Source organism: Oncorhynchus gorbuscha, linkage group LG09, assembly GCF_021184085.1.
Source record: "Oncorhynchus gorbuscha isolate QuinsamMale2020 ecotype Even-year linkage group LG09, OgorEven_v1.0, whole genome shotgun sequence".
NCBI lineage: Eukaryota > Metazoa > Chordata > Actinopteri > Salmoniformes > Salmonidae > Oncorhynchus > Oncorhynchus gorbuscha.
Genome location: NC_060181.1, coordinates 91,445,847 through 91,466,319, shown reverse-complemented (window position 1 = coordinate 91,466,319; position 20,473 = coordinate 91,445,847). Strand labels below are relative to the sequence as shown.

The 20,473-nt window shown below is 37.5% G+C and overlaps 1 protein-coding gene across 2 annotated transcripts in view; it reads right to left on the bottom strand.

Moving 5' to 3' along the window:
• The window catches only part of LOC124043024 (butyrophilin subfamily 1 member A1-like), a 28,105-nt gene extending 9,283 nt beyond the window's left edge, over positions 1-18,822 (bottom strand). Inside the window, exons 1-6 of one of the 2 annotated variants that reach the window (XM_046361209.1) lie at positions 18,269-18,822; positions 17,661-17,719; positions 15,026-15,394; positions 14,452-14,721; positions 13,871-13,960; positions 13,668-13,748 (exon numbers count right to left, since the gene is read on the bottom strand). In XM_046361209.1, coding sequence (XP_046217165.1) covers positions 13,668-13,748; positions 13,871-13,960; positions 14,452-14,721; positions 15,026-15,394; positions 17,661-17,718 — 868 coding nt within the window. In that variant the 5' untranslated portion in view covers position 17,719; positions 18,269-18,822. The remainder of the gene's footprint in view (positions 1-13,667; positions 13,749-13,870; positions 13,961-14,451; positions 14,722-15,025; positions 15,395-17,660; positions 17,720-18,268) is intronic. The other variant, XM_046361211.1, reaches the window with a different exon arrangement.
• Positions 18,823-20,473: the final 1,651 nt, after the last annotated feature.

The following is a 20,473-nucleotide window of genomic DNA, read 5'->3' as shown; positions in this document are numbered from 1 at the left end:
GTTATACACATAGACTATAGTAAGTTATACACACAGACTATAGTAAGTTATACACACAGACTATAGTAAGTTATACACACAGACTATAGTAAGTTATACACACAGACTATAGTAAGTTACACACATAGACTATAGTAAGTTATACACACAGACTATAGTAAGTTATACACACAGACTATAGTAAGTTATACACACAGACTATAGTAAGTTATACACACAGACTATAGTAAGTTATACACACAGACTATAGTAAGTTATACACACAGACTATAGTAAGTTATACACACAGACTATAGTAAGTTATACACACAGACTATAGTAAGTTACAGACTATAGTAAGACTATAGTAAGTTATACACACAGACTATAGTAAGTTATACACACAGACTATAGTAAGTTATACACACAGACTATAGTAAGTTATACACACAGACTATAGTAAGTTATACACACAGACTATAGTAAGTTATACACACAGACTATAGTAAGTTTACACAGACTATAGTAAGTTATACACACAGACTATAGTAAGTTATACACACAGACTATAGTAAGTTATACACACAGACTATAGTAAGTTATACACACAGACTATAGTAAGTTATACACACAGACTATAGTAAGTTATACACACAGACTATAGTAAGTTATACACACAGACTATAGTAAGTTATACACACAGACTATAGTAAGTTATACACACAGACTATAGTAAGTTATACACACAGACTATAGTAAGTTATACACACAGACTATAGTAAGTTATACACACAGACTATAGTAAGTTATACACACAGACTATAGTAAGTTATACACACAGACTATAGTAAGTTATACACACAGACTATAAGTTATACACACAGACTTAGTAAGTTATACACACAGACTATAGTAAGTTATACACACAGACTATAGTAAGTTATACACACAGACTATAGTAAGTTATACACACAGACTATAGTAAGTTATACACACAGACTATAGTAAGTTATACACACAGACTATAGTAAGTTATACACACAGACTATAGTAAGTTATACACACAGACTATAGTAAGTTATACACAGACTATAGTAAGTTATACACACAGACTATAGTAAGTTATACACACAGACTATAGTAAGTTATACACACAGACTATAGTAAGTTATACACACAGACTATAGTAAGTTATACACACAGACTATAGTAAGTTATACACACAGACTATAGTAAGTTATACACACAGACTATAGTAAGTTATACACACAGACTATAGTAAGTTATACACACAGACTATAGTAAGTTATACACACAGACTATAGTAAGTTATACACACAGACTATAGTAAGTTATACACACAGACTATAGTAAGTTTACACAGACTATAGTAAGTTATACACACAGACTATAGACTATAGTAAGTTATACACACAGACTATAGTAAGTTATACACACAGACTATAGTAAGTTATACACACAGACTATAGTAAGTTATACACACAGACTATAGTAAGTTATACACACAGACTATAGTAAGTTATACACACAGACTATAGTAAGTTATACACACAGACTATAGTAAGTTATACACACAGACTATAGTAAGTTATACACACAGACTATAGTAAGTTATACACACAGACTATAGTAAGTTATACACACAGACTATAGTAAGTTATACACACAGACTATAGTAAGTTATACACACAGACTATAGTAAGTTATACACACAGACTATAGTAAGTTATACACACAGACTATAGTAAGTTATACACACAGACTATAGTAAGTTATACACACAGACTGCACACAGACTATAGTAAGTTATACACACAGACTATAGTAAGTTATACACACAGACTATAGTAAGTTATACACACAGACTATAGTAAGTTATACACACAGACTATAGTAAGTTATACACACAGACTATAGTAAGTTATACACACAGACTATAGTAAGTTATACACACAGACTATAGTAAGTTATACACACAGACTATAGTAAGTTATACACACAGACTATAGTAAGTTATACACACAGACTATAGTAAGTTATACACACAGACTATAGTAAGTTATACACACAGACTATAGTAAGTTATACACACAGACTATAGTAAGTTATACACACAGACTATAGTAAGTTATACACACAGACTATAGTAAGTTATACACACAGACTATAGTAAGTTATACACACAGACTATAGTAAGTTATACACACAGACTATAGTAAGTTATACACACAGACTATAGTAAGTTATACACACAGACTATAGTAAGTTATACACACAGACTATAGTAAGTTATACACACAGACTATAGTAAGTTATACACACAGACTATAGTAAGTTATACACACAGACTATAGTAAGTTATACACACAGACTATAGTAAGTTATACACACAGACTATAGTAAGTTATACACACAGACTATAGTAAGTTATACATACAGAATAGTAAGTTATACACACAGACTATAGTAAGTTATACACACAGACTATAGTAAGTTATACACACAGACTATAGTAAGTTATACACACAGACTATAGTAAGTTATACACACAGACTATAGTAAGTTATACACACAGACTATAGTAAGTTATACACACAGACTATAGTAAGTTATACACACAGACTATAGTAAGTTATACACACAGACTATAGTAAGTTATACACACAGACTATAGTAAGTTATACACACAGACTATAGTAAGTTATACACACAGACTATAGTAAGTTATACACACAGACTATAGTAAGTTATACATACAGACTATAGTAAGTTATACACACAGACTATAGTAAGTTATGCATAGACTATAGTAAGTTATACACACAGACTATAGTAAGTTATACACACAGACTATAGTAAGTTATACACACAGACTATAGTAAGTTATACACACAGACTATAGTAAGTTATACACACAGACTATAGTAAGTTATACACACAGACTATAGTAAGTTATACACACAGACTATAGTAAGTTATACACACAGACTATAGTAAGTTATACACACAGACTATAGTAAGTTATACACAGACTATAGTAAGTTATACACACAGACTATAGTAAGTTATACACACAGACTATAGTAAGTTATACACACAGACTATAGTAAGTTATACACACAGACTATAGTAAGTTATACACACAGACTATAGTAAGTTATACACACAGACTATAGTAAGTTATACACACAGACTATAGTAAGTTATACACACAGACTATAGTAAGTTATACACACAGACTATAGTAAGTTATACACACAGACTATAGTAAGTTATACACACAGACTATAGTAAGTTATACACAGACTATAGTAAGTTATACACACAGACTATAGTAAGTTATACACACAGACTATAGTAAGTTATACACACAGACTATAGTAAGTTATACACACAGACTATAGTAAGTTATACACACAGACTATAGTAAGTTATACACACAGACTATAGTAAGTTATACACACAGACTATAGTAAGTTATACACACAGACTATAGTAAGTTATACACACAGACTATAGTAAGTTATACACACAGACTATAGTAAGTTATACACACAGACTATAGTAAGTTATACACACAGACTATAGTAAGTTATACACACAGACTATAGTAAGTTATACACAGACTATAGTAAGTTATACACACAGACTATAGTAAGTTATACACACAGACTATAGTAAGTTATACACACAGACTATAGTAAGTTATACACACAGACTATAGTAAGTTATACACACAGAATAGTAAGTTATACACACAGACTATAGTAAGTTATACACACAGACTATAGTAAGTTATACACACAGACTATAGTAAGTTATACACACAGACTATAGTAAGTTATACACACAGACTATAGTAAGTTATACACACAGACTATAGTAAGTTACACACACAGACTATAGCAAGTTATACACACAGACTATAGCAAGTTATACACACAGACTATAGTAAGTTATACACACAGACTATAGCAAGTTATACACACAGACTATAGTAAGTTACACACAGACTATAGTAAGTTATACACACAGACTATAGTAAGTTATACACACAGACTATAGTAAGTTATACACACAGACTATAGTAAGTTATACACACAGACTATAGTAAGTTTACACACAGACTATAGTTAAGTTATACACAGACTATAGTTAGTTATACACACAGACTATAGTAAGTTATACACACAGACTATAGTAAGTTATACACACAGACTATAGTAAGTTATACACACAGACTATAGTAAGTTATACACACAGACTATAGTAAGTTATACACACAGACTATAGTAAGTTATACACACAGACTATAGTAAGTTATACACACAGACTATAGTAAGTTATACACACAGACTATAGTAAGTTATACACACAGACTATAGTAAGTTATACATACAGACTATAGTAAGTTATACATACAGAATAGTAAGTTATACATACAGAATAGTAAGTTATACACACAGACTATAGTAAGTTATACACACAGACTATAGTAAGTTATACACACAGACTATAGTAAGTTATACACACAGACTATAGTAAGTTATACACACAGACTATAGTAAGTTATACACACAGACTATAGTAAGTTATACACACAGACTATAGTAAGTTATACACACAGACTATAGTAAGTTATACACACAGACTATAGTAAGTTATACACACAGACTATAGTAAGTTATACACACAGACTATAGTAAGTTATACACACAGACTATAGTAAGTTATACACACAGACTATAGTAAGTTATACACACAGACTATAGTAAGTTATACACACAGACTATAGTAAGTTATACACACAGACTATAGTAAGTTATACACACAGACTATAGTAAGTTATACACACAGACTATAGTAAGTTATACACACAGACTATAGTAAGTTATACACACAGACTATAGTAAGTTATACACACAGACTATAGTAAGTTATACACACAGACTATAGTAAGTTATACACACAGACTATAGTAAGTTATACACACAGACTATAAGTTATACACACAGAGTTAGTAAGTTATACACACAGACTATAGTAAGTTATACACACAGACTATAGTAAGTTATACACACAGACTATAGTAAGTTATACACACAGACTATAGTAAGTTATACACACAGACTATAGTAAGTTATACACACAGACTATAGTAAGTTATACACACAGACTATAGTAAGTTATACACACAGACTATAGTAAGTTATACACACAGACTATAGTAAGTTATACACACAGACTATAGTAAGTTATACACACAGACTATAGTAAGTTATACACACAGACTATAGTAAGTTATACACACAGACTATAGTAAGTTATACACACAGACTATAGTAAGTTATACACACAGACTATAGTAAGTTATACACACAGACTATAGTAAGTTATACACACAGACTATAGTAAGTTATACACACAGACTATAGTAAGTTATACACACAGACTATAGTAAGTTATACACACAGACTATAGTAAGTTATACACACAGACTATAGTAAGTTATACACACAGACTATAGTAAGTTATACACACAGACTATAGTAAGTTATACACACAGACTATAGTAAGTTATACACACAGACTATAGTAAGTTATACACACAGACTATAGTAAGTTATACACACAGACTATAGTAAGTTATACACACAGACTATAGTAAGTTATACACACAGACTATAGTAAGTTATACACACAGACTATAGTAAGTTATACACACAGACTATAGTAAGTTATACACACAGACTATAGTAAGTTATACACAGACTATAGTAAGTTATACACACAGACTATAGTAAGTTATACACACAGACTATAGTAAGTTATACACACAGACTATAGTAAGTTATACACACAGACTATAGTAAGTTATACACACAGACTATAGTAAGTTATACATACAGAATAGTAAGTTATACACACAGACTATAGTAAGTTATACACACAGACTATAGTAAGTTATACACACAGACTATAGTAAGTTATACAGACACAGACTATAGTAAGTTATACACACAGACTATAGTAAGTTATACACACAGACTATAGTAAGTTATACACACAGACTATAGTAAGTTATACACACAGACTATAGTAAGTTATACACACAGACTATAGTAAGTTATACACACAGACTATAGTAAGTTATACACACAGACTATAGTAAGTTATACACACAGACTATAGTAAGTTATACACACAGACTATAGTAAGTTATACACACAGACTATAGTAAGTTATACACACAGACTATAGTAAGTTATACACACAGACTATAGTAAGTTATACACACAGACTATAGTAAGTTATACACACAGACTATAGTAAGTTATACACACAGACTATAGTAAGTTATACACACAGACTATAGTAAGTTATACACACAGACTATAGTAAGTTATACACACAGACTATAGTAAGTTACACACAGACTATAGTAAGTTATACACACAGACTATAGTAAGTTATACACACAGACTATAGTAAGTTATACACACAGACTATAGTAAGTTATACACATAGACTATAGTAAGTTATACATACAGACTATAGCAAGTTATACACACAGACTATAGTAAGTTATACACACAGACTATAGTAAGTTATACACACAGACTATAGTAAGTTATACACACAGACTATAGTAAGTTATACACACAGACTATAGTAAGTTATACACACAGACTATAGTAAGTTATACACACAGACTATAGTAAGTTATACACACAGACTATAGTAAGTTATACACAGACTATAGTAAGTTATACACACAGACTATAGTAAGTTATACACACAGACTATAGTAAGTTATACACACAGACTATAGTAAGTTATACACAGACTATAGTAAGTTATACACAGACTATAGTAAGTTATACATACAGACTATAGTAAGTTATACACACAGACTATAGTAAGTTATACACAGACTATAGTAAGTTATACACACAGACTATAGTAAGTTATACACACAGACTATAGTAAGTTATACACACAGACTATAGTAAGTTATACACACAGACTATAGTAAGTTATACACAGACTATACACAGTAAGTAAGTTACACACAGACTATAGTAAGTTATACACACAGACTATAGTAAGTTATACACACAGACTATAGTAAGTTATACATACTATAGTAAGTTATACACACAGACTATAGTAAGTTATACACACAGACTATAGTAAGTTATACACACAGACTATAGTAAGTTATACACAGACTATAGTAAGACTATAGTAAGTTATACACACAGACTATAGTTAAGTTATAAGACTATAGTAAGTTACACACAGACTATAGCAAGTTATACACACAGACTATAGTAAGTTATACACACAGACTATAGTAAGTTACACACAGACTATAGCAAGTTATACACACAGACTATAGTAAGTTATACACACAGACTATAGTAAGTTATACACAGACTATAGTAAGTTATACACACAGACTATAGTAAGTTATACACACAGACTATAGTAAGTTATACACACAGACTATAGTAAGTTATACACACAGACTATAGTAAGTTATACACACAGACTATAGTAAGTTATACACACAGACTATAGTAAGTTATACACACAGACTATAGTAAGTTATACACACAGACTATAGTAAGTTATACACAGACTATAGTAAGTTATACACACAGACTATAGTAAGTTATACACACAGACTATAGTAAGTTATACACACAGACTATAGTAAGTTATACACACAGACTATAGTAAGTTATACACACAGACTATAGTAAGTTATACACACAGACTATAGTAAGTTATACACACAGACTATAGTAAGTTATACACACAGACTATAGTAAGTTATACACACAGACTATAGTAAGTTATACACACAGACTATAGTAAGTTATACACACAGACTATAGTAAGTTATACACACAGACTATAGTAAGTTATACACACAGACTATAGTAAGTTATACACAGACTATAGTAAGTTATACACACAGACTATAGTAAGTTATACACACAGACTATAGTAAGTTATACACACAGACTATAGTAAGTTATACACAGACTATAGTAAGTTATACACACAGACTATAGTAAGTTATACACACAGACTATAGTAAGTTATACACACAGACTATAGTAAGTTATACACAGACTATAGTAAGTTATACACACAGACTATAGTAAGTTATACACACAGACTATAGTAAGTTATACACACAGACTATAGTAAGTTATACACACAGACTATAGTAAGTTATACACACAGACTATAGTAAGTTATACACACAGACTATAGTAAGTTATACACAGACTATAGTAAGTTATACACACAGACTATAGTAAGTTATACACACAGACTATAGTAAGTTATACACACAGACTATAGTTAAGTTATACACAGACTATAGTAAGTTATACACACAGACTATAGTAAGTTATACACACAGACTATAGTAAGTTATACACACAGACTATAGTAAGTTATACACACAGACTATAGTTAAGTTATACACACAGACTATAGTAAGTTATACACACAGACTATAGTAAGTTATACACACAGACTATAGTTAAGTTATACACACAGACTATAGTAAGTTATGCAGCATATACAGTGCTTACACCCCTTGGCATTATTTCCTATTTTGTTGCATTACAACCTGTAACTTAAATAGATTTTCATTTGGATTTCATGTAATGGACAAAGACAAAATATGAAGAAAAAAATGAAAAAAATAACTTGTTTCTAAATAATGTGAAACAGAAAATTTGTGCGTGTTTTACAATCGTCATAAGGAGGAGACCAAGGCGCAGCGTGATAGGAATACATTCTTCTTTAATTAACAAAGAATACTTAAGCAAACTAACAAAACAACTGTGACGCTGTGATAAACCGAGTGTTGATACCGGCAACTACATAGACATAAGACAAAAAAATGGAAACCTAAGTAGGATCCCCAATCAGAGACAACGATAAACAGCTGTCTCTGATTGGGACTGGGTACTGTCGCCAGACGCTCTGGACTGGGTACTGTCGCCAGACGCTCTGGACTGGGTACTGTCGCCAGACGCTCTGGACTGGGTACTGTCGCCAGACGCTCTGGACTGGGTACTGTCGCCAGACGCTCTGGACTGGGTACTGTCGCCAGACGCTCTGGACTGGGTACTGTCGCCAGACGCTCTGGACTGGGTACTGTCGCCAGACGCTCTGGACTGCCGAGGCGTACTGTAGGCCTGGTGCCGGCACTGCTGGGACCGGGCTGGTGACACACACCTCAGGGCGAGGTTGGAGAGCAGGGCGTACTGGACACTGGAGGCCTGATGCCTGGTGCCGGCACTGTTGGGACCGGGCTGGTGACACACACCTCAGGGCGAGGTTGGGGAGCAGGGCGTACTGGACACTGGAGGCCTGATGCGTGGTGCCGGTACTGGTGGTACCGGGCTGGTGACACGCACCTCAGGGCGAGTGCGGGGAGGAGGAACAGGATACACTGGACCGTGGAGACACATTGGAGATCCAGAACATAGAGCTGGCTCAATATGTCCTGGCTGGATGCCCATTCTGGAGACACCTTGAGCATCTCTGCATAACAAGGTGCCTGACCAGTTACACGCTCCCCACGGTAAGCACAAGAAGTTGGCTCAGGTCTCCTACCTGACTCAGCCAATCTCCTGGTGTGACTCCCCCAAAAAACATCTTGGAGCTGCCTCTCGGGCTTCCGTGCTAGCCGTGTACCTTCATATCGTCGCCGTTCCTCTATTCTCCTGTATTTCTCCTCGTAGTATCGCCATTCCGCTTTCGCTGCCTTTAACTCCTCCTTAGGACGGCGATACTCCCCCCGGCTGTGTCCAAGGTCCTGCTCCATCTAATATCTCCTCCCAGGTCCATCTCTCCATTAAGAGCTGTTCCTCCTTTTCACGCTGCTTTGTCCTGGTTTGGTGGGTTATTCTGTCACATTTGTCATAAGGAGGAGACCAAGGCGCAGCGTACATTCTTCTTTAATTAACAAAGACCACTTAAACAAACTAACAAAACGAACGTGACGCTGTGATAAACCGAGTGCTGACACAGGCAACTACACATAGACAATAACCCACAAAACCAAAATGTCAACCTAAATAGGATCCCCAATCAGAGACAACGATAAACAGCTGTCTCTGATTGGGAACCAATACAGGCCACCATAGACCTACAAATATACCTAGACAATACCAAAACCCCATAGATATACAAAAAACCCTAGACAAGACAAAAACACACATACCACCCTCATCACACCCTGACCCAACCAAAATAATAAAGAAAACAAAGATAACTAAGGTCAGGGCGTGACAGTGTGTATATGTATTATGTATTCACCCCCTTTGCTATGAAGCCCCTAGATAAGATCTGGTACAACCAATTACCTTCAGAAGTCACATAGTTAGTTAAATAAAGTCCACCTGTGAGCAATCTAAGTGTCACATGATCTGTCACATGCTCTCAATAGATATACACACACCTGTTCTGAAAGGCCCCAGTGTCTGCAACACCACCAAGCAAGCGGACCCATGAAGGCAAAGGAACTCTCCAAACAGGTCAGATATAAGGTTGTGGAGAAGTTCAGATCAGGGTTGGGTTATAAAAATAAAAAAATTAGAAACTTTTAACATCCCACGGACCACCATTAAATCCATTATTAAAAAATTGTTATTAATAGTTATGCACGCTCAAGTTTTCAGTTTTGTTTTGTTTCACCCCCTCAAAATATTTTTACATCTTCAAAGTGGTAGGAATGTTGTGTAAATCAAATGACAAAAACCTCCCCAAAAATCTATTTTAATTCCAGGTTGGAATTAATTCCAGGTTGGAAAAGGCAACAAAATAAGAAAATGCCAAGGGGGGTGAATACTTTCACAAGCAACTGTACACTACAGTAAGTCACACAGATGCACTATAGTAGTTATACAGTGTTAGGTTCAAATTTTCAGAGTAAAAACGTGACGGACACAAAGTTTATTCTTCCCAGAGGATCAATACAACGTCATTTCACACAAGCACTGATATTTAACCCTTCCTCCTGAGTCTCCTCCCACACATCTGAATAGCCAATGAATCTCTGTTGCTAGACAGAACCTTGGTGATATCTGTTCCTCCTGAGTCTCCTCCCACACATCTGAACAGCCAATGAATCTCTGTTGCTAGACAGAACCTTAGTGATATCTCTTCTTCCTCTTTTCAATTGACCTCTACCCCAAAGTGCTCACTCTTCTTATCAATGTCTGACACAGGCGATCGCTTTCCCTGCCCTCAACACATTCCAAGCATAATTGCACCCACTATATACCTTCCTCCAATAGATGGACCATGAACTTCTGGTGTAGACCCTCTAACCCTAAGCACTCAATATTTCAATAGTACACCTGATTATTAACCCTGTCCCAATTTTAGGAGTTAGTACCCAGAATCCATCACCAGATACACTACAGTAAGATATACTATAAGTTATACAGATATAATATACACTGCTCAAAAAAATAAAGGGAACACTTAAACAACACAATGTAACTCCAAGTCAATCACACTTCTGTGAAATCAAACTGTCCACTTAGGAAACACTGATTGACAATAAATTTCACATGCTGTTGTGCAAATGGAATAGACAACAGGTGGAAATTATAGGCAATTAGCAAGACACCCCTAATAAAGGAGTGGTTCTGCAGGTGGTAACCACAGACCACTTCTCAGTTCCTATGCTTCCTGGCTGATGTTTTGGTCACTTTTGAATGCTGGCGGTGCTTTCACTCTAGTGGTAGCATGAGACGGAGTCTACAACCCACACAAGTGGCTCAGGTAGTGCAGCTCATTCAGGATGGCACGTCAATGCGAGCTGTGGCAAGAAGGTTTGCTGTGTCGGTCAGCGTAGTGTCCAGAGCATGGAGGCGCTACCAGGAGACAGGCCAGTACATCAGGAGACGTGGAGGAGGCCGTAGGAGGGCAACAACCCAGCAGCAGGACCGCTACCTCCACCTTTGTGCAAGGAGGAGCAGGAGGAGCACTGCCAGAGCCCTGCAAAATTACCTCCAGCAGGCCACAAATGTGCATGTGTCTGCTCAAACGGTCAGAAACAGACTCCATGAGGGTGGTATGAGGGCCCGACCTCCACAGGTGGGGGTTGTGCTTACAGCCCAAACCGTGCAGGACATTTGGCATTTGCCAGAGGACACCAAGATTGGAAAATTCGCCACTGGCGCCCTGTGCTCTTCACAAATGAAAGCAGGTTCACACTGAGCACGTGACAGTCTGGAGACACCGTGGAGAACGTTCTGCTGCCTGCAACATCCTCCAGCATGACCGGTTTGGCGGTGGGTCAGTCATGGTGTGGGGTGGCATTTCTGGTGGTGTTGTTGGCCCTGGGTTCATCCTAATGCAAGACAATGCTAGACCTCATGTGGCTGGAGTGTGTCACCAGTTCCTGCAAGAAGAAGGCATTGATGCTATGGACTGGCCCGCCCGTTCCCCAGACCTGAATCCAATTGAGCACATTTGGGACATCATGTCTCGCTCCATCCACCAACGCCACGTTGCACCACAGACTGTCCAGGAGTTGGCGGATGCTTTAGTCCAGGTCTGGGAGGAGATCTTTCAGGAGACCATCCGCCACCTCATCAGGAGCATGCCCAGGCATTGTAGGGAGGTCATACAGGCACGTGGACGCCACACACACTACTAAGCCTCATTTTGACTTGTTTTAAGGACATTAAATCAAAGTTGGAAACAGCCTGTAGTGTGGTTTTCCACTTTAATTTTGAGTGTGACTCCAAATCCAGACCTCCATGGGTTGATACATTTGATTTCCATTGATAATTTTTGTGTGATTTTTGTTGTCAGCACATTCAACTATGTAAAGAAAAAAGTATTTAATTCAAATATTTCATTCGTTCAGATCTAGGATGTGTTATTTTAGTGTTCCTTTCCCAATTTTTTTGAGCATTGTAGTACTGTGCAGTATACGACTCACCTGCTTCTTGAGCAGTGTAGTACTGTGCAGTATACGACTCACCTGCTTCTTGAGCAGTGTAGTACTGTGCAGTATACGACTCACCTGCTTCTTGAGCAGTGTAGTACTGTGCAGTATACGACTCACCTGATTCTTGAGCAGTGTAGTACTGTGCAGTATACGACTCACCTGCTTCTTGTGCAGTGTAGTACTGTGCAGTATACGACTCACCTGCTTCTTGTGCAGTGTAGTACTGTGCAGTATACGACTCACCTGCTTCTTGAGCGGTGTAGTACTGTGCAGTATACGACTCACCTGCTTCTTGAGCAGTGTAGTACTGTGCAGTATACGACTCACCTGCTTCTTGTGCAGTGTAGTACTGTGCAGTATACGACTCACCTGCTTCTTGAGCAGTGTAGTACTGTGCAGTATACGACTCACCTGCTTCTTGAGCAGTGTAGTACTGTGCAGTATACGACTCACCTGCTTCTTGAGCGGTGTAGTACTGTGCAGTATACGACTCACCTGCTTCTTGAGCAGTGTAGTACTGTGCAGTATACGACTCACCTGCTTCTTGTGCAGTGTAGTACTGTGCAGTATACGACTCACCTGCTTCTTTGAGCAGTGTAGTACTGTGCAGTATACGACTCACCTGCTTCTTGAGCAGTGTAGTACTGTGCAGTATACGACTCACCTGCTTCTTGAGCATTGGTTTCAGGTTCAGGTTCAGAACAGCGATGGATCATCTTCCTCCATGGCTTGCTGAGGTTGGGGTCTGCAGTAACAGAGCAGTATGCCCACTTTTACAATACACAACACTACCTTGATCCTTAACGAGTTACACAACACCAGCTTACTACTGTAAGTCAATTCACAATGAAAAAGAATGAGACTCACATTTTACACAGAGAATGACGGCAATCAACAACACGCCCAATGGACAAAATGCCGCCAGGATCCATTTCGGTAAATGGTTTTCCTCTTTGGCTGTAAAGACACAATGTGAAGACCATGTTGTACACGAACTAGAAAACATGCATGCTGTGATTTAGTTCTCTCCTGGAAACTTCTAATCTAACATGTTCCCTTAGTTGTATACCGTTTGCTTGTCCTGGTTTTGACAAAGACAAAACATTGACATTTATGGACCTCATTTAAATTGGATATTCTTAATGTGCCATGCCTAAGTGTTTCAAAAATAATTTTGGTTTACTGAGCCTATCCACTAGGGGGCGGTGTCTGAGCTCCATTGGGTTTGAGCTGTACTTGCTTTCACAACTGTCTGAACTGTCATATTTACACATTTGTCATGTGACCTGAAACACTTGAAACACATCCTGCAATGCAGCTACTCTAATTGAGGTGAAATGGTCTCTTCTACTGGTCTAAATCTGATTTAAATCTTTGTAATTACAGCAGTGTAACTGAAGTGAGTAGGCCTCACTGTCTCTGTACATTCACTGGATGGTAGAACTCACAGGCTGGTATGACGATAAAGTTACTCTGGGTCTCATTGAGGATGGGGTTGTAGATACTGCAGGTTATATTCTGTCCCTCTGTCACGTTCACTCGGCTGCTGATGTTGTAGGTTCCTGTTCCAGGATCCTGGGTAGTCTTGGTGACAGCCTCGTGACGCTCCAGAGTACGGTTATGGGTCCTCCATGTCACCTGGTGTTCAGGGAAGCCTCCGTGGGTGGTACACACAAGCGTCATGTCTGTGAAGTTTAATGTGGGCTTTTGGTAACTTGCTGCAGGGAGCACAATGGGACAAAGCCAGAACCGGCGTAATTATGAGACAAATGCATTGATAGTTAATGGAAATGTTTCCAGAACAGGATATGGAAATGTTTCCAGAACAGGATATGGAAATGTTTCCAGAACAGGATATGGAAATGTTTCCAGAACAGGATATGGAAATGTTTCCAGAACAGGATATGGAAATGTTTCCAGAACAGGATATATTTATATTATGAGCTAAAGCACCATTATGTTCCAGTCCCCACCCAACAACATGAGCCTGATTGAACAACATCTCTCCAAGCCATAGCCTACCTGCTACATTGACAGTGATTTGGCACTCTTGAGAATTTACGTCATTGATTATTAGAATAACGTCGCAGGTCAGGAGATTGTCTCGGACATTAACTGGGTTGAGCAGGAGTGACAGATTTCCAGAAGCCAACTGATCCGTGTTAATTGTTGTCCTGTTTTTGTACCAAAGGTTTTGGTGCACATACTCCTCGTTTCCATCTTTGAAAACATGCAGCACTCTGGGGGTTAAATCTTGCCAATATATTTTGGTTCTTGTTGGGTAGTTGGGAGTTGCCAATGTGGAACGGTCACAGGGCAGAAGGACGGGCTGTCCGATGATTCCAACCACGGTTTGCTCCTTTGGGTGTGTTGAAGAAACTACTGAAATAACTTTCAAAACATAAAAGAGGCAATAGTTAGTTAAAACGCAACTCCACATTTACCATGCTAATATGACATTTTCTGGTTGACTCATCTGAGAACTTTCACTGTGATGTATCGAAATAGGCCTCAAAGAGATGACGTGTTTTGTGCAGGCTTAAAAAGAAAATGGACCTGGTATACTACAAGCCTGGGACTTTCCTGCCTCTCTCTATTCCCAGTTGTGACTCAGAGTTGGTTGGGTCAGGCTGGTGTTTCCCTGCTCACCCTACTGTTTTGAAACTTCAGGCCTTTCTACTGGAAGTTCCTTTCACCCATTTTTTAAAACATTGGATTCCACTCTGAAAGCACTATTGTGTTAGAGGAGTATCTAGCGAATATACAGAAAGAAGTTCACATAGAATGTGACACACCATTTGGGCTCCCGAGTGGCGCAGCGGTCTAAGGCACTGCATCTCAGTGCTAGAGGCGTCACTACAGTCGGTTTGAATCCAAGCTGAATCACATCCGGCCGTGATTGGGCGGCACACAATTGGCCTAGCGTCGTCCGGGTTTAGCCGGGGTAGGCCGTCATTGTAAATAGGAATTTGTTCTTAACTGACTTGTCTAGTTTTAAAAACATGCTTTCAAATGTTTGCTACAGCTGAGGGATGCTTTCTGTTCAAATATTGGACTAATTTTGACTTTAATAGAAATGTATAGTCTTCATTTGTCTGGATAAGATACAGGCCTACTGTTCTGTCACAATTCAATAGTCAGGTAACCAAGGTGTTGGTAGGGCTATCTAATCTAGTGTAAACCTGGCTACAGCAGAGGGCCTGCCTCTGCTTACGACTCCACCGTAGATGTGGTTGATAACAGCGAGCGATAGGTCACGACTCCGTAAAACGTCCAGGTCTGATTAGAATCAGACACAGCCAATAGTTATCATATTTTATAAGAACAAGTTGAAATGATTATAAATAGTCAATCGCCATACGGTAATAGATGGCATGGTGCTGTATCTAGCTGTTAATGTTCACAACTCACCCTCCTAGTGAGCAGTACAGAACTCCCAAACTCTGTCTCAGAGTTAACACCCTCCTAGTGAGCAGTACAGAACTCCCAAACTCTGTCTCAGAGTTAACACCCCCCTAGTGAGCAGTACAGAACTCCCAAACTCTGTCTCAGAGTTAACACCCTCCTAGTGAGCAGTACAGAACTCCCAAACTCTGTCTCAGAGTTAACACCCTCCTAGTGAGCAGTACAGAACTCCCAAACTCTGTCTCAGAGTTAACACCCTCCTAGCGAGCAGAACAGAACTCCAAAACTCTGTCTCAGAGTTAACACCCCTGTGTCTGTGAGAGGTGTACACCACATCCTGACCGAGCTCATTGACAAATGTACGAAGAAGAAAAATAATAATAATAATAATAATATCAATAATAATAATAATAATAATAATATCAATAATAATAATAATAATAATAATGATAATAATAATTAATAATATTATTAATGATAATAATATCAATAATAATGATAATAATAATTAATAATAATAATAATGATAATAATATCAATAATAATAATAATAATAATAATAATGATAATGATAATAATATCAATAATAATAATGATAATAATATCAATAATAATAATGATAATAATATCAATAACAATAATAATGATAATAATATCAATAATAATAATAATAGTAATAATAATGATAATAATATCAATAATAATGATAATAATAATTAATAATAATAATAATGATAATAATATCAATAATAATTAATAATAATAATATTAATGATGATAATAATTAATGCTAATAATAATAATAATAATGCTAATAATAATAATAATAATGCTAATAATAATAATAATAATAATAATAATAATGATGCTCCATTGAGATGAAAAGGCACATATTTGCTTCTGTGCATTTGTCACATAGTTATTTGTTTGGTTTTTTGCAGTTCTGAAGAAATCCACCCGGTCGACTTTTGAAGATGTCGACGTCTTCATTGACGTCAAACAACTTTCACAATCCAAGACCAGTTTTATAATGAGACTTCCCTTTAAGTGTGTGTGTGTGTTCCCTTTCTGATAACAAGGTTGCTTACACCGTTTTGGACCATGTAATCTACAGGGTCCAGTATGTGCAGCCGCTTGGTGCTCTGCTCATAGTGTACACTAGGTAGAAATCAGAGCGGGTGGTGGCCTATAACCTCGTGGCTGTCTATGTTGATGAATGAGAACAGTAGTGCACTTAGCTGTGGAAACTTACCATACAGCAGAACAGCTAAAACAATACCAACAGCCATTTTGAGATGAACGCAGACCATTCTAAAGGGAAGAAATATGTAGCAAATTAGTTCAATGGAATCACATTGTCAATAAATGTCAAAATAAATAAAGAAGGGGATACCATTTCATCCTGACGTGACAATCACATGCAGTCGTATATACTATGTCAAATAGCCTGTCAGCTATCGCCATCAGAGGCAAGGACACATTGGCAGGTTGACACTGTAACTGTGTATATTTGATCTAACTTTTTTTTTTAACTAGGCAAGTCAGTTGAGAACAAATTCTTATTTACAATGACGGCCTACAAAAGTTACGCGTTAACAGAACTGACGCATTGTTGTTGAGCTACTGCTGAGGTTTGTTATTCCTTTTCTAGTTTGATTCACAAGCTGCTACGGAGAAGATATGGAGTTTCACAGAGAAACGTTCCACTTTAAACACAAAACAAAAGTTACAAGGAAGTTGATTTGATGCCAGCTTTCAGTTCATCAAAGGAAACACTTGTTTTAATAAGATCATACAATATTTTTTTTTTAAAGCATTCCCATATCCTCATGTAACACAATTCCATGAAGATGAACTCACCAGCAGACTGAAGCCTTTGCAGATTATAATCCTGTGTCCTGATCAGACTGGCAGACAGCGAATGATTTTTTGTGATGATATAGCACTGCAATGAATGAGCCACACCCCTCTCCTCCAGGGATGTCACCAAGACCTGGCTTTTTGATTTTGGATCAGCCTCAAATCTTTTGAGCTGCTGAAATGGTGTAAAAAAAAATGTAGTCAACTGACTGCACAACCTGCGAGACCTGGCACCATTCTGAGAAGTGGCAGAGCATGCTCCGCTGTGTAAAGGCAGCACAGACACCCCGGACTTTTAAACAGGAAGTTGAAAACTTCCCAATTCTACCAATGGAATTAAATGCACTCGTTCCAGTTTGGTGTTGCAGTGATGCCGTGACAAAACTAAATTCCCCTTTAAGGCGTCCTCACGCTTCCCATACAAAACAGTTCAGAACAGTTATATTTTAGATTATTCAAAGTAACCTCACTTTGCCTTGATGACAGCATTGCACTCAGGTTTTTTTGTGACTAAAATCTCCTCTGCAAAATGTATTACATATCTTAAGTAATCTATTGAGAGAGAGAGAGAGAGAGAGAGAGAGAGAGAGAGAGAGAGAGAGAGAGAGAAACTTTTTTTTCTTCTATTGTGTTATTGACTGTTTATTCCATGTGTAACTCTGTGTTGTTGTTTCTGTCGCACTGCTTTGCTTTATCTTGGCCAGGTCACAATTGTAAATGAGAACTTGTTCTCAACTGGCCTACCTGGTTAAATAAAGGTGAAATAACAAACATGGAATAGAAGAAGTGTAGGACTCAGAGAGAGAGAGATAAGTGGGGGACTCCTACAAAGGGGGATAAGAAAGAGAACAAGAGAAATAATGTTTCAAAAGAAAGTGGAAGAAGAAGAAGAGAAATCAGGGGAAGAGAAAGGAAAGAGGAAGAAGAAGAATCAGGGAAAGAGAAAGGAAAGGGGAATAAGAAGAATTAGGGGAAGAGAAAGGGGAAGAAGAAAGGGGGAAAGGGGAGGAAGAAGAATTAGGGGAAGAGAAAGGAAAGGGGAATAAGAAGAATCAGGGGAAGAGAAAGGAAAGGGGAGGAAGAAGAATTAGGGGAAGAGAAAGGAAAGGGGAAGAAGAAGAATCAGGGGAAGAGAAAGGGAAGGGGAAGAAGAAGAATCAGGGAAAGAGAAAGGGGAAGAAGAATAATCAGGGGAAGAGAAAGGAAAGGGGAAGAAGAAGAATCGGGGAAAGAGAAAGGGGAGGAAGAAGAATCAGGGGAAGAGAAAGGAAAGGGGAAGAAGAAGAATCAGGGAAAGAGAAAGGAAAGGGGAATAAGAAGAGAAAGGAAAGGGGAATAAGAAGAATCAGGGGAAGAGAAAGGAAAGGGGAGGAAGAAGAATCAGGGAAAGAGAAAGGGGAAGAAGAAGAATCAGGGAAAGAGAAAGGAAAGGGGAAGAAGAAGAATCAGGGAAAGAGAAAGGGGAAGAAGAAGAATCAGGGAAAGAGAAAGGAAAGGGGAAGAAGAAGAATCAGGGAAAGAGAAAGGAAAGGGGAAGAAGAAGAATCAGGGGAAGAGAAAGGAAAGGGGAAGAAGAAGAATCAGGGAAAGAGAAAGGAAAGGGGAATAAGAAGAATCAGGGGAAGAGAAAGGAAAGGGGAATAAGAAGAATCAGGGGAAGAGAAAGGAAAGGGGAGGAAGAAGAATCAGGGGAAGAGAAAGGAAAGGGGAAGAAGAAGAATCAGGGAAAGAGAAAGGAAAGGGGAATAAGAAGAGAAAGGAAAGGGGAATAAGAAGAATCAGGGGAAGAGAACGGAAAGGGGAGGAAGAAGAATCAGGGAAAGAGAAAGGAAAGGGGAAGAAGAAGAATCAGGGGAAGAAGAAGAATCAGGGGAAGAGAAAGGAAAGGGGAAGAAGAAGAATCAGGGAAAGAGAAAGGAAAGGGGAAGAAGAAGAATCAGGGAAAGAGAAAGGAAAGGGGAATAAGAAGAGAAAGGAAAGGGGAAGAAGAAGAATCAGGGGAAGAGAAAGGAAAGGGGAAGAAGAAGAATCAGGGAAAGAGAAAGGGGAAGAAGAAGAATCAGGGAAAGAGAAAGGGGAAGAAGAAGAATCAGGGAAAGAGAAAGGAAAGGTAGACTTCTCGTTGCTAATAGGTGAAACCTGAAGCGACAGTTTGAATTGACTACAAACATTCTGTATTACACTAAGTGACATGTTGTAATACCT